Consider the following 14942-nt stretch of genomic DNA (forward strand, 5'->3'; position numbering starts at 1 on the left):
ACATCGCCCCGCGTACGCATAGCCCTCAACAGCCCTCGCCAGAGTGGTGCATTTGTTACAATTGATGAACCTACATTAATATATCATAATCACTCGAAGCCTTTTTTTTTCTTAAATAGTTTATTGTCAAGTTGGTTTCCATATAACAACCAGTGCTCATCCCCACAAGTGCCCCTCCCCTTAATCACTCGAAGTCTTATGAAACCTGAACCTAATGTTCCTGATCTGGAAGTTGATTATCACATAACAGCTCAATAATGCTGAAACAAATCTGTAAAAGCATCTCAATAATGCTAAAAAAAATCTGTAAGGAATTTTTATCATTGGTCACTGAATCACCTGGTTCTGTTTCTGTGGGTTTGTATAGTCTGTTATGCTGTATAAAAGCTGGTAAGAAAACCAGGAAAACCACAACCATTGGTACTATGATCAAGTTAAGTTTATTCCTAGCTCTAATTGCTTCAGATTGAGAAAGCTAAGGCAATAGGAACTGAGGCATTAATCTGAGAGTTGAACAGCCTGTAATACAAGAAACCCAGAGGGGCGCCTGGGTGGCTTAGTCGGTTAAGCGTCCGACTTTCGCTTAGGTCATGATCTCGCGGTTCGTGGGTTCGAGCCCCGCGTCGGGCTCTGTGCTGACTGCCGGCTCAGAGCCTGGATCCTGTTTCAGTCTGTGACTCCCTCTCTCTCTGACCCTCCCCTGCTCACGCTGTCTCTCTCTCTCCTAAAAATAAATAAAACATTAAAAAAGAAAAGAAACCCAGAACTCTGCTGCCAGATTTATTCAGTTATTATTTAATACACTATTTGGCCATGATTTACACTCTTAATTTGGAAAGAAAAGTTTTCAGCCTAAAGGGGTAACAAGTCGTAGATGAGTTGGCCTTTGTCCAGATTTTGGAGCAGTCTTGGCTGTGCATTAGAATTGCCATGTACAAATCCCAGCGCCCACACTGCACCCTGGACCAATCAGGTTAGAGTCACTAGCAAGTGGGACCCGGGCAATATGCTTCAAAGTTCATTCTAGTGTGCAGCCAGGGTTGAAAACCACTGTAAAGTAGGGAACATCATTAGAGGCTTTATCTGGAGTATCACTGAGACTTTATTTAGACGTCTCATACTTTTTTTAAAGGTTTTTGGTGAGATTTTCAGCTTAGGAGCATAATTACTATTTACAACTGTATTTGAGAGTACATACGATTCTCATAAAGAAATGTACTGTAATTGCCTCTTAGGAACCTTCTTTCAGAATTTCCTATTAAAATGTTAATATTAACCTTTATTTATTCATTGACTTAAATCACTGGAACTCCTAGTTTGTTTATAAATCCATTTTGTGGCGTTTGTATATTTTGAGGGTCTTTAAAATGTAATTTCTTGTAACACATACATTTTATTTATTATGCAGCATTGGAGAAAAAGCAGTTTAAGAATTTCTAAAATGGATTCTTCATTTGGAATATTAGAAATAACACCTATCTTCCAGGCAATCCGAGTGATCAGTTAATGTCATGTTTTTTACAAGTACCATCAAAAAGGCAGTGTTTTCTATTGTACTTCTAAAATATGCTTCTATGGGATTAAAAAACTATATTAGAAAACTAGGGAGAACAAATTCTTACTTCGTACTGAGAAACTTAAATTATAAAACACGCCATCGGGCTTCAGCTGTATTTGCCAATCACTCACCTGAAAGATTCAGTGAAGCATTTGCATGCATGTCCTGGGGCTGCCACATCACAGCTGGGTACCATGGCAACCATTGCCCTTTCTTGTGCTGTGTAGGCCTGACCACAGGAAACAGAACCAGCTTCATGTTCTGAGTCTGCCATAGGGAGTTGTGCTAGAAAATGATAAACCAGTGATTCTGAAATAGTGATTTTCTTTCTTTCTTTTTTAAAATATAACTTATTGTCAAGTTGGCTAACATACAGTGTATACAGTGGGTTCTTGGTATTGGGGATAGATTCCCATGATTCATCACTTACATACAACACTAGTTAGAAATAGTAATTATTTCTAAAAGTGCTTTTGTCAGAAATGTTCCTCAGTTACATATGGTATTTCAGTGGTTCTCCCGAGAACAGTTACCTATGTGTTAATATCTCACCTTGATTAATTCTCAGCTAAGAGTCAGAAAAATCATGGTTGTTTCTTTTCTTGATATGTAGAATACAGGCGTGTAAGTGAAGGTTATGTTTTATATGTTGGAATAGAAAATTTAGGGTGAAACCAGATCTTTCTTTTTGATCACATTATTTTGGTAGGAACAGATGGATCGTACTTCTTCAGGTCATCATCCAAACAAAAAAAGAAAGGTAGCAGATACTGAATTTTGTAGTGTGTCTTTCTATTAAACACCTTTAATGCTGCAAAAACAAAAATAGAGTATATTGGAATAATATCAGACTGACGTAATATAAAGGACATAGATATTTTTCATCTAAGTTTCAGATAAATATATGAAACTGTAATGTAATATAATATGAAACAATAATTTATCATAGTTAATATGAAACAATAGTTTATCAGAGTTTTAAAAAATTCTGTTAACATTCCTAATCTGTATATGTGCTTTATATTTTTGTACTTGGTTTGAGTTCATGTTCAGCAGAACTTTTCAACGTCTAAAGTTGTAGGATGGTCTAAAGCTTTCATATTAACTGAATTTATATTTGAAAAACAATTGGATATCAGGAAAGTTAAGAGGGGTGTGTGTGTGTGTGTGTGTGTGTGTGTGTGTGTGTATTAGTACTGTAGGAGTTTTGAGGTTTGATCTTATTTAANCCTACTTAGTGACAGAGCCAAAGCCAGAATCAATAATCTCCTGGTCCCTACTTAGGGTTCTTTTTCATCATAGCATTTTGCTTTAGGAAAAATAGGGCAACCCTGAATTTACAAATAAGCAAGTTACTTGATTAGAAAGTAACGTACAAAATATTGCCTCCCCATATTTTATATTTTATTTTGGTTTTGCAGCATTTTACAAAAGAAAATAAAGGTTTATTTTTGCTTTTTAGAGTGTGGTGTGGTAACTTTCCACCTGACTTTCTTATATTTTCTAACAGCTGCTATCTACAATTTTGAGTATCATATTTGTTTGTTCTCTAGCTATGTGGAAACTGTTAAAGTTTAATGGCACTCAGTATGATTGAATTATGTTTTTAATCTCCTCTGACACTCTCCATAGATTGGATGTTGTGAAAGGAGATGTTCCTTAATAGTGGCCATTATTTGGATAATGTAGTCTAACTCACAGAATACAGTATCTGTGACAGTATTTGCAACTGTTTTATTCTCAGTACATTAGATGAGAGTTACAAGCCAGTTTTCATCTTTCTTTGCCGAAGAGTAGGTATCTGATTGATAAAACCCTTAATTAAATAACTTTTTTCTACAACATGAATACTCTAAATTTTATATTTGAGATTCTGATAATTTGTATTGGCTCAAATTGTTCTTGCATACCATTTAAGCTTTCTGGTGGCTTTTTCATTTAATGTGAATAATGAGTGTTTTCAGATACACCACACAATGGTGACTTGTCAGCTACTGTATTTATACGTGAGATAGACTAGTTTTAGAGATGGCCACAAGACCCTGGTACATGAACTTTAGCCTGTTAGTGGATAAATAATGGCTTTTTCAACTTCTCTTTCAGAACAAAGGAAGAATTATGCTCGGGACAGTGTCAGCAGTGTGTCCGATACATCCCAATACCGTGTTGAAGTAAGAGGTTTTGATGTTTGCTAAAATGTAGAATGAACCTTGAGGGACATAAGAATTTGGTAGTAAAATCAGAATTATGTTTTATTTTATTCCTATGATTAACTATGAATTGTGTTCACCTTTTTTCATTCAGCTTTTTATAAAATTTAGATGTAAAATATCAAAGTATCTAGTTAGTCTGGGGTCTATATAGATTAAAATAACTACTCACTTATGGTTGTCAGCCTTATTTTGGTTAAAAACAGGACAAAGGCTTCTATTTTATATTACAGAATCTTGAACTTAACGCCTTTGGTGATTTCACTGAATGATTTAGTTTTATTTTTAATTTTACCTAAAGTCATTAGTAGTCCTATTTAAACAATGGCTTTCTTGTTTAGTTTTCCTGTGTTATTATCTGTTAAGCTATCTTAACTGGACTCTATTTAGGTGACTTTTGCATGTAATAGAAAATATTTAAGTAGGAAGTACATGTTTAAGTGCTCTTACTTTCATTTTTCTACCCATAGCAAGCATACTTAATTAGACTTAAAGTTTTGTTTCAGGGCACGCATGAGTGGCTCAGTCAGTTGAGTCTCCGACTCTTGATCTCGGCTCAGGTCGTGATTTCACAGTTCATGGGATCGAGCCCTGCATTGGGCTCTGTGCTGACAGCCTGGAGCCTCCTTGGGATTACCTCTCAGTCTCTCTCTCTCTCTCTCTCTCTCTCAAAAATAAATAAACTTTAAAATTTTGTTTCAGTTCAGTGAAGATTTCAACAGTTTTACAGTAGTAGTTGACTACTTCTCTCATTTATCAATGTCCGTAGTTTTCAAGCAGCAGTGTAGCTTGCCTACTGGTATTCAGCACTTAAGTAACCAAAATGGAATAAAATGNTATTTTTATTTATTGGAGATATTGTATTTTCTTTACCTAAAAAAAATCACTGTGAGGAACCTGGTGGCTCAGTCGGTTAAGCGTCCGACTTCGGCTCAGGTCATGANTTTTGTTTCAGTTCAGTGAAGATTTCAACAGTTTTACAGTAGTAGTTGACTACTTCTCTCATTTATCAATGTCCGTAGTTTTCAAGCAGCAGTGTAGCTTGCCTACTGGTATTCAGCACTTAAGTAACCAAAATGGAATAAAATGGGAGGGATCGGCTTTAAGAGAATGTTGTTTAAGCTGTTTAGAATTTATTTATGTTGTTTATGTAGCTTGACATGGCTCAGTATTAAACAGATTTAGGAATTTTGTGACTCAAGGCACCATTGCTTGTATTCAACAAAACCCGACTTGACTTCGTCATCTCAGGAAGATAGCCATGAGGTTATAGGTACTTTGTGTTGGTTCCTCACCGCACTACTCGCTGACTTCAATGAAGTTACCATTGCTTTCTTTTGGAAAATGTGTACTAAGAGATGGTGCATGTTATATATATTTTTCCTTTTTGTCAATCATAAGCACTTGACTACCTTTGTTCTGGATCGGAAAGACGCGATGATAACTGTTGATGATGGAATAAGGAAGCTGAAATTGCTTGATGCCAAGGGCAAAGTGTGGACCCAAGATATGATTCTTCAAGTGGACGACAGAGCTGTGAGCCTGATTGACTTAGAATCAAAGGTAAGCTTGTAAAATTTGGACTATTTTACTTCTAAGACAGTTGCACAGGTATGTATGTTTACAAGCAGGTCCTATTGTTTAAAAGTGGATGAAGGTTGGAGAAAGGAAAATATTTTGTTGGTGTTTTTAAAGAAGAAATATACTGCATACACATAATGCACGAAAAATCAGTTCCTGAAACTAAAGATAGAGGGATCCATGTTCTGTTGTTTTTATTTAAACCACAAATGATGAGATGGAGGAAGTGAGAAAAAATTTCAAAGTACTGAAGTAAGGCCCAAATAGCCCTTTATGACATATATTAATTACATGCTAGGCCATACCATCTCCCAGAAAATGAGTGACCTGTGGTGAAGGGATGTGCCTATGTGTGCGTATTAACTTCTTCCCAGCACCTTCATTTTGCACTATGCTGGCAAATGAGATGCTGGAGTTCCTAAAACAGCACTTTTCTGAGCCCCATCATTTAATAAGCCCTAGAGTTGCTAAGGTAAAGAATACAACTCTTATAATCATTTTAGAGTATCCTGATAGAACTTGGAATAAAATTTGCCCTTTCTTTTATCAGTCACATCCATCATACCCTGGGAGAGAATAGCAACTGAGTGCCTCTCTGATCCCCATGGTTTCAAGTAATTCTACAGAAGGAATATTATTTAATTTACTTTTGCAAAGGAAGAAAATTCATTACTTCCCTGGTACTCTGAGAAACTGCATTTTATTCTGATGGAACCAGTATTTCTTGTTTTGCCTTCACTGGATCTCAGAGAATCAGAATTTAGAATGAATTTATGGTGTGATATATGTGTCTATGTACTGTCTGTAGCAAANCGTCAGGCTCTGTGCTGACAGCTCAGAGCCTGGAACCTGCTTCGGATTCTGTGTCTCCCTCGCTCTCTCTGCCCCTCCCTTGCTCTCACTCTGTCTCTCTCTATCTCTCAAAATAATAAACATTAAAAGTTTTTTTTTTTTTAAATCACTGTTTCTCCCATCATGACCCACTTACTATTTGTATAAAGGCATTAGTGTCACAATAAACACTTTAAATATATCTCATGAAATTCAGAATTCTGATTGTGAACAGAAAGTTCATTTGTTTAAGAATTATTTATCAGTATTTTATTTAGGTGGNGAGAGATTCATTGAAATAAAAAAAAGTACAAATGATGTGTTATTTGTAGCCCTACATTTATAATCACAGAAGGTAGAGACTTCTGCGTATGACTGAGTATGACTGTTAAATGTTCAAGTAAAAAAAAATTTTGACACTATATAGCCAGAGCGGGGGAAATGTACGATGGGGAATAATTTGGAAAGAGGCCTCAGTTTACTTCTTTTTCTCTTAAAGGCATCATTTCTACTCCACAACCTGAGGAAGTTAGTGTTACTAAGTTCAGTATTTCTTCTGTTTATTAAGAAGGTAACTGCGCTCCTCTGCCAAATACTTCCTTTCTGTTGCTTTTTCTCCCACTCACCTTCTGGCCCCGCCTTGCTTCTCTGCTGTCACCTTGTATCTCCTCATGTATCATCACCTCCCCTCCTAGGTGTTTACTTGGATTCGCTGTCAGTGTGATTTGCACACTTTAAAAATGAGGTATCCAGTGCCCAGAGCTTTTTGTGGAATCGATTTTATTTATACAACAAAAATTAAGACAAGTTATGTTTTTACTTTGTTTATAGAATGAACTAGAGAATTTCCCTTTAAACACAATCCAGCACTGCCAAGCTGTGATGCATTCCTGTAACTATGATTCAGTCCTTGCCCTGGTGTGCAAAGAGCCAACTCAGAACAAGCCGGATCTTCATCTGTTCCAGTGTGATGAGATTAAGGTAAATGAATGGTGTATTTTTTTCCCCTCTGAGTAGATATTCTGACAGCTTTTGGATTATCTACTGTAGTCATATGACCAGTGGATTTCAGTTTCTTAGGATTTTGTAAGGAAAACAAATACCTCAGTATGTTCCTGAGGGCTTCTAAGGAGAAAATAGAGTAGTATTTAAAAAAATGCATTCTACTTATAAAAAAAAAAAAAAACAGGCATAGAAGATATATTAAATTCTTCATTGAGTTACTTGGACTTTAATTAAGAACTGATTCTTCAAGAATCACGCCTCATGGTCAATAAGTAATCATACCATCTTATTTTATTCTGCACTAACCATGGATTACTGCAATGAAACACTTAGACACTTTCCATGATATGGATTTAAAGTTCATCGTTTAATTATGTGTCTTGAATAATTGCTCAAGAAATATAATCTCCAAGTGATAATGTGAAAGTAGTTAAGCACAGTTACCAGTAAAAACATGCTATCTCTTGAAGATTTGTATTTCAAAGTACACTGTCATTTTCAAATGAGTGTAACTTGTTATGATTTGTTGGACATTAGAAATTATGGTCAACCTTGATTATCTTTATTTCATGAGTTTATTTCTCCAAAAGGGAAATCATTTTGGATTGGGTTGATTGGTGCTTTGCCAAGGCAGTTATTTATCACTGTGATTTTATATTATAAAACATACAGGTAATTTTTATCTTACAATGAAGTGCTGGAAGATTAGCATAAAGTGTTACTTGATCTTTTCTGTATTTCTTTGACATTAAAATATGATAAATTAGATTGTCACCAGTATGTTTTATAATTTTCTTTTTTTTTTCATTTATTTATAGATGACTTTCTAAAAGCCTTACTTGAACTATGGCATTAGGTGGTTTACATATGTAACGTTTATCAAAATTTTATATAGTACTATTTGAAAGTCATAAAGGGTATTAAGAATTTTGCAGGGTTAGTGGCACCTGGGTGGCTCAGTTCGTTAAGTTTCGTATTCTTCATTTCAGCTCAGGTCATGATTTCATGGTTCGTGAATTCAAGTCCCGCATGGAGCTCTGCACTAACAGCACAGAGCCTGCTTGGGATTCTCTCTCTCCCTCTGTCTCCGCCCTTCCCTCTCTTGCTCCCTCTCAAAATAAACATTAAAAAATTGTGCGGGGTTAGATTTGTTAAGTATTAAGTTAGTATGAAAGTGTATATTTTCTCTGGAAACATGAAATTATAGTGAAATTAAAATAATTTGAAAACAGAGGACTATACTAAAAGACACTTTAAGTCTGGTGTTTGCCTCAGTGTTCTAAAACTTACCCCAAAACTAATAGTTACTGTGCTGAGTAAAGTGTGTGGATTTCAATCTTGGGAATAAAGAACTTTTTTATCTGATAAGGGATGGTGGTATTGATAAGTCTGAAACAGATTTACTGAATTATTGTTTTATCTAAGTAGAGCTCAACACCATATACGCAGCTATCTGGTTTTACTCATTAGTGCCATATTCTCCATGAGACCATTTTTTCCGGAGACTTTGAAAATATAAACACGATGATATATGATGTGGTTTCTTTCATATGGGTCATGTTGCAACATCACTTTTGAGTTACAAAGTTTCGTTTTTATTTTTTTTCAAGTTTCTTTATTAGGGGAGTTTACACAACAGTTCTGCCCACTTCTGTAGTAAAATTTTTCTTAGGAATATGATAGCCCCTCCCGAAAAAGAAATATGATAGCCCTCCCCCTCATAGGAAATTCAGGGTTCCTAGACATCTTCAGGGTTTTTTAAAATTAATTATTTATTTTTTAATTTACATCCAAGTTAGCATATGATGCAACAATGGTTTCAGGAGTAGATTCCTTAATGCTCTGTGCCCACTTAGCCCACCCCCCTCCACAACACCTCCAGCAACCCTCTGTTCTCTATGTTAAGAGTCTCTTATGTTTTGTCCCCCTCCCTGTTTTTATGTTATTTTGCTTCCCTTTCCTTATGTTCATCTGTTTTGTATTTTGAAGTCCTCATGTGAGTGAAGTCATAACGATGTTTGTCTTTCTCCGACCGACTAATTTCACTTAGCATAATACCCTCTAGTTCCATCTATGTAGTTGCAAATGGCAAGATTTCATTCTTTTGATTGCCGAGTAATACTCCATTGTGTGTATGTATATATATATATATATACATACACACACCACGTCTTTATCCATTCATCTGTCAGTAGACATTTGGGTTCTTTCTATACTTTGGCTATTGTCGATAGTGCTGCTATAAATATTGGGGTGCATGTGCCCCTTCGAAACAGCACACTTGTATTCCTTGGCTAAGTACCTTGTAGTGCAATTGCTGGGTCATAGAGTAGTTCTATTTTTAATTTTTGAGGAACCTCCATACTGTTTTTCTGAGTGGCTGTACCAGTTTGCATTCCCACCAGCAGTGCAGAAGAGATCCTCTTTCTCTGCATCCTCGCCAATATCTATTGTTGCCTGAGTTCATATTAGCCATTCTGACAGGTGTGAGGTGGTATCTCATTGTGGTTTTGGTTTGTATTTCCCTGATGATGAGTTTCTCGGATGTTGAGCATTTTTTGACGTGTTGGTCGGTCATCTAGATGTCTTTGGAGAAGTGTCTATTCAAGTCTTTTGCCCATTTCTTCACTGGATTATTTGTTTTTTGGTTGAGTTTGAGAAGTTCTCTATAGATTTTGGATACTAATCCTTCATCTGATATGTCGTTTGCAAATATTTTCTCCCATTCCATCAGTTGCCTTTTTTAGTTTTGCTGATTATTTTCTTCGCTGTACAGAAGCTTTTTATTTTGATGAGGTCCCAGTAGTTGATTTTTGCTTTGGTTTCCCTTGCCTCTGGAGATGTGTTGAGTAAGAAGTTGCTGCTACCAAGGTCAAAAAAGTTTTGCCTGCTTTCTCCTCTAGGGTTTTGATGGCTTCCTGTCTTATGTTTAGGTCTTGTGTCCATTTTGACTTATTTTTGTGTATGGTGTAAGAAAGTGGTCCACGTTCATTTTTCTGCATGTTGCTGTCCAGTTTTCCCAGCACCCTTTGCTAAAGTGACTGTCTTTATTCCATTGGATATTCCTTCCTGCTTTGTCAAAGATTAGTTGGCCATATGTTTGTGGGACCATTTCTGGGTTCTCTATTCTGTCCCATTGATCTGAGTTTCTGTTTTTGTGCCAGCACCATACTGTCTTGATGATTACAGCTTTGTAATACAGCTTGAGGTCCAGGATTGTGATGCCTCTAGTTTTGGTTTTCTTTTTCAAGGTTACTTCAGCTCTTCAGAGTCTTTTCTGATTCCATACAAACTTTAGGATTGTTTGTTCTAGCTCTGTGAAGAATGCTAGTGTTATTTTGATGGGTATTCCATTGAATATGTAGATTGCTTTGGGTAGTATTGACATTTTAACAATATTTCTTCTTCCTATCCAGGAACATGGAGTATTTTTCCATTTTTTGTGTGTCTTCAGTTTCTTTCATAAGCTTTCTATAGTTCTCAGTGTTTAGATTTTTTCACTTCTTTGGTTAGATTTATTCCTAGGTATTTTATGGGTTTTGGTGCAATTGTAAATGGAATCGATTCCTTGATTTCATTTTTTTGTTGCTTCATTATTGGTATACAGGAATGCAACTGATTTCTGTGAATTGACTTTATATCCTGCGACTTCATGGATCTGAATTCATGGATCAGTTCTAGCAGTTCTTTGGTGGAATCTTCTGGGTTTTCCATATAGAGTATCATGTCATCTGTGAAGAATGAAAGTTTGACCTCCTCCTGGCCTGTTTGGATGCCTTTTATTTCTTTGTGTTGTCTGATTGCTGAGAGTAAGGTTTCCAATATTATGTTAAATGACCATGGTGAGAGTGGACATCCCCTTCTTGTTCCTGACCTCAGGGGGAAAGCTCTCAGGTTTTCTCCGTTGAGGATGATATTAGGGGTAGGTTTTTCATATATGTCTTTTATGATCTTGAGGTATGGTCCTTCTATCCCTACTTTCTTTTTTTTTTTTTTAATAGTNTATTGATGTGATGTATTGCATTGATTGTTTAGCAGATATTGAACCAGCCCTGCATCTCAGCTATAAATCCCACTTGGTCACGGTGAATAATTTTTTTGATGTATTGTTGGATCTGGTTGCCTATCTTGTTGAGGATTTTTGCATCCATGTTCATCAGGGAAATTGGGCTATAATTCTCCTTTTTAGTGGGATCTTTGGTTTTGGAATCAAGGTAATGCTGGCTTCATCGAAAGAGTTTGGAAGTTTTCCTTCCATTTCTATTTTTTGGAACAGCTTCAAGAGAATAGGTGTTAACTCTTCTTTAAATGTTTGGTAGAATTCCTCTGGTAAGCCATCTGGCCCTGGACTCTTGTTTTTTGGGAGATTTTTGATTAGTAATTCGATTTCTTTACTGTTATGGGTCTGTTTGAATTTTCTATTTCTTCCTGTTTCAATTTTAGTAGTTTATGTATTTCCAGGAATTTGTCCATTTCTCCCGGATTGCCCATTTTATTGGCGTATAATTGCTCGTAAGGCATCTTCAGTTTTATTTGACATCCCATGTAACAGAGAGCCTTTGACTTAATGTTTATTATGTCTTCCTGAAAGTAAGAGATTCTTATGGAAGTAACACTGAACTAGGGTGCATTAGCCCTCACATTTAATTAGGAATGTGACCTTGGCCAAGCCATCATGAGTATTTTTCAGTTTCATTAATTTTATATAAAAAAGGAGAACAGATTAGATAATCTTCAAGTTTCCTTTCAGCTTTAAAATTTTATGATTATCTGTACTTATGGTAAAAAAATATATAACATACATATCTGAGAAAAACATATATAGTTACAGAGAACAAGCAGAAATAAAAAATAGAATTTAAATATATCCTAGCAAGAATCTTATATGTAGTAATAATCACTGGTCATAATTAAAGATCTTCACTACTAATCTCACCTTGTTTCTCAACAAAACCCAATCAGATATGCTTGTTGGGAGAGTATTAGAGAAGTTAATCATTTGGAGAAAGTTAACTTTTACCTGAAATGACAAAGTACAGTGGTTATCCAAAAGGATACTACCTAGTGTTGGGGGGTTCATTCCATGATTAGAGTGTATTTGTCCTAAACTGGGAGTATCTGCTGGGACTGAGTGATGTGTTTCAGTAGGTTTTAGGTGCCCACTGGATCCTGAGGATGAGAATGGGGAAGGAGATCTGTTCCTCACACGTGCACTTCTATTTCCTTCATTTCCTTTTAGGTAGAGATTTTCACCCAGTTATACTTTGTGTGTATGCCTGTATTTCCAGAATATACAAATCCCTCTCCTCTTTGCCTTCATGCAAGGATAGCTTTTGTCTAAACTAATGGAATCGGGACTAGATAATCTTTAAAAAATTCTTCGCTTTTTAAATTGTGTCTTTGGGGTACCTGGGTGGCTCAGTCAGTTAAGCGTCTGACCCTTGATTTTGGCTCAGGTCATGATCTCATGGTTTGTGGGGTCAAGCCCTGTGTGGAGCTCTCAGCTGACAGAGTGGAGCCTGCTTGGGATTCTCTCTCTCCCTCTCTCTCTCTCTGCCCCTCCCCCACTTCCGCTCTCTCTCAAAATAAACAAAATAAATAAATTTTGTCATTATAAAGTTTATCATCAAAAAAATGCAAGAGGGGCACCTGGGTGGCTCAGTCAGTTGGGCGGCTGACTTCGGCTCAGGTCATGATCTCACGGTTCGTGGGTTCGATCCCCGCGTCGGGCTCTGTGCTGACAGCTAGCTCAGAGCCTGGAGCCTGTTTCAGATTCTGTGTCTCCCTCTCTCTCTCTGATCCTCCCCTGCTCATGCTGTTTCTCTCTCTCAGAAGTAAGTAAAATGTTATAAAAAACTTTTTTTTCAAAAAACTCCAAGAGTCATGTTTTGAAAGCACATTAAAAAAAAAAAAGAAAACACTTTTGTGTCAAGACACTTACTGATTCAGACAGGAAACATAATTAATCTCTTTTTTTGTTGTTTGTACCTACATATCAAGACAAGAAAAATCTATGACCTCCTGTCTTTCATTGCAGGCAAACCTCATTAGTGAAGACATTGAAAGTGCAATCAGTGACAGTAAAGGAGGGAAACAGAAGAGGCGGCCCGAAGCCCTGAGGTAAAAACATTGAAAGAGACTGAGGGGCAGACTTGTTTTATTGTTAGAAAAGTTTTTTCATATGTGGTTTTTTGTTTTGTTTTTTGCTCTGAAGATTTAGTAAGGTTGTCTTCAGTGAAGGTATATTTTAGAGATTACAACCTATGATTTCAACTCATTTGCTCTTCTGAGCTTGTCGGTATATGTATGCATGTTTTCTCTCTGTGTTTCTGGCCTTTCTCTGAGAAGGCTTCTCCCACGTGTGTTGTCCAAGAGAGTCGGAACTGATGAGTGACATTTTAAGGGAAGGTCAGTCTAGGGGAACAGAAATAGATATGAGGAATAGAGTTAGTTCGCAGCCTTTCCAAATCATAGGAGACCCAGAAAAAAAAAAATTGAACCTAGTGATCAGTTGAATTAAAATGTATTTTAATTATTTAATTTAACTTAATTTAATATTAATTTAATTATTTAATATATTTAATTATATGTATTTCATATACATTTGTAGAAATACATAATATGAAATGGTTAGGAAACCCTTTCTGTTCTACCCCTTGACATAGTTCCTAAGGTTGAAGAACTAATATCATAAATAGAGAATTGATAGAAAAGAAGATGGTAAAATGTTCTATTTTTTTTTTCCCATCTTTTTCTAGGATGATCTCCAAAGCTGACCCTGGTATACCTCCTCCACCGAGAGCTCCCGCTCCGGTGCCACCTGGGACTGTTACCCAGGTGGATGTGAGAAGTCGGGTGGCGGCCTGGTCTGCGTGGGCAGCCGACCAGGGGGACTGTGAGTGTTTCCAGGAACTGCTACTTCTTAAACATTTACTTTGGGTTGTGACATAGTTCTTGCTTTCAAGTTCTGAGGCTGATTTCTGAGCTAAAGCCTGAGGTTGGCTTTTTTAATGGAAACAAATCTGGAAAAGGAAATTTAAGCCTTGGACACTATAAGACTATTGTATGTGAGAGTTCAGGCCAGTTATTTAAATAAATATGGTGTTAGGATTACAATCTTTTATTTTTTTTTAATGCAATCAAAGATGGGAAGTTTGACTTGTTAACAAAAAGATGGTAACACAGTATATATATACCAAACAAGAGCCTACCCGTTTGTTTGTTTGTTTGTTCGTTTGTTTTAAAGACTATACTTCAAAATTCTTTCCATTATTATTATCTTACCAATGTCCTATTTGGAAGAAGTGTTGTGCCTTCATGGAAAGGATGTCAGGGTAGTATCAGGACAAGAGCAAAAGGCATTCTCCATATAGCTAAGCTTGTCAGAGGGGCCATTGTGTGCACCATCATTTACCTTGACCTTCTTTTTTAAAGACCATCACAGCGTAGACACAGTATAACATTTTTTATATGTCAGTGTTTTTTTTTTTTTGTTACCAAATCTGAAATTTTTATGACTGATAATGACTTGACGATGTGTTTGGTCCAATGTCTTCATTATAAGGGTGAATGATTGTGATCCAGCAAGTTCGAATTTGATGAAGCCTCACTCTTTTGCCTCATAGTTCAATAGGCTTCGTAAATCACTTATTCTTGATCTAGTAAAGCATTATTCATCCAGGATATCCTGCAGTGTAGTTAAACAGTAGAACTTGGTGGCCAAATTGAGTGACACTGGGCTTTATTTTGAATCTGAT

The 14942-nt window shown here is 36.4% G+C and overlaps 1 protein-coding gene and 1 long non-coding RNA gene across 3 annotated transcripts in view; one reads left to right on the forward strand and one right to left on the reverse strand.

The window, feature by feature from the left end:
- EPS8 (EGFR pathway substrate 8, signaling adaptor) overlaps positions 1-14942 on the forward strand; it is a 125073-nt gene that overhangs the window by 66711 nt on the left and 43420 nt on the right. For both annotated transcript variants that reach the window (XM_077756424.1, XM_077756425.1), the window contains exons 4-8: positions 3662-3729; positions 5170-5331; positions 7012-7161; positions 13223-13305; positions 13944-14080. In XM_077756424.1, coding sequence (XP_077612550.1) covers positions 3662-3729; positions 5170-5331; positions 7012-7161; positions 13223-13305; positions 13944-14080 — 600 coding nt within the window. The remainder of the gene's footprint in view (positions 1-3661; positions 3730-5169; positions 5332-7011; positions 7162-13222; positions 13306-13943; positions 14081-14942) is intronic.
- The window catches only part of LOC144225259 (uncharacterized), a 43364-nt gene continuing 41747 nt past the window's right edge, over positions 13326-14942 (reverse strand). Inside the window, exon 5 of the long non-coding RNA XR_013333256.1 lies at positions 13326-13599. This is a non-coding gene — a long non-coding RNA (uncharacterized LOC144225259). The remainder of the gene's footprint in view (positions 13600-14942) is intronic.

Source organism: Crocuta crocuta, unplaced genomic scaffold, assembly GCF_008692635.1.
Source record: "Crocuta crocuta isolate KB4526 unplaced genomic scaffold, BGI_CrCroc_1.0 scaffold262, whole genome shotgun sequence".
Taxonomy (NCBI): domain Eukaryota; kingdom Metazoa; phylum Chordata; class Mammalia; order Carnivora; family Hyaenidae; genus Crocuta; species Crocuta crocuta.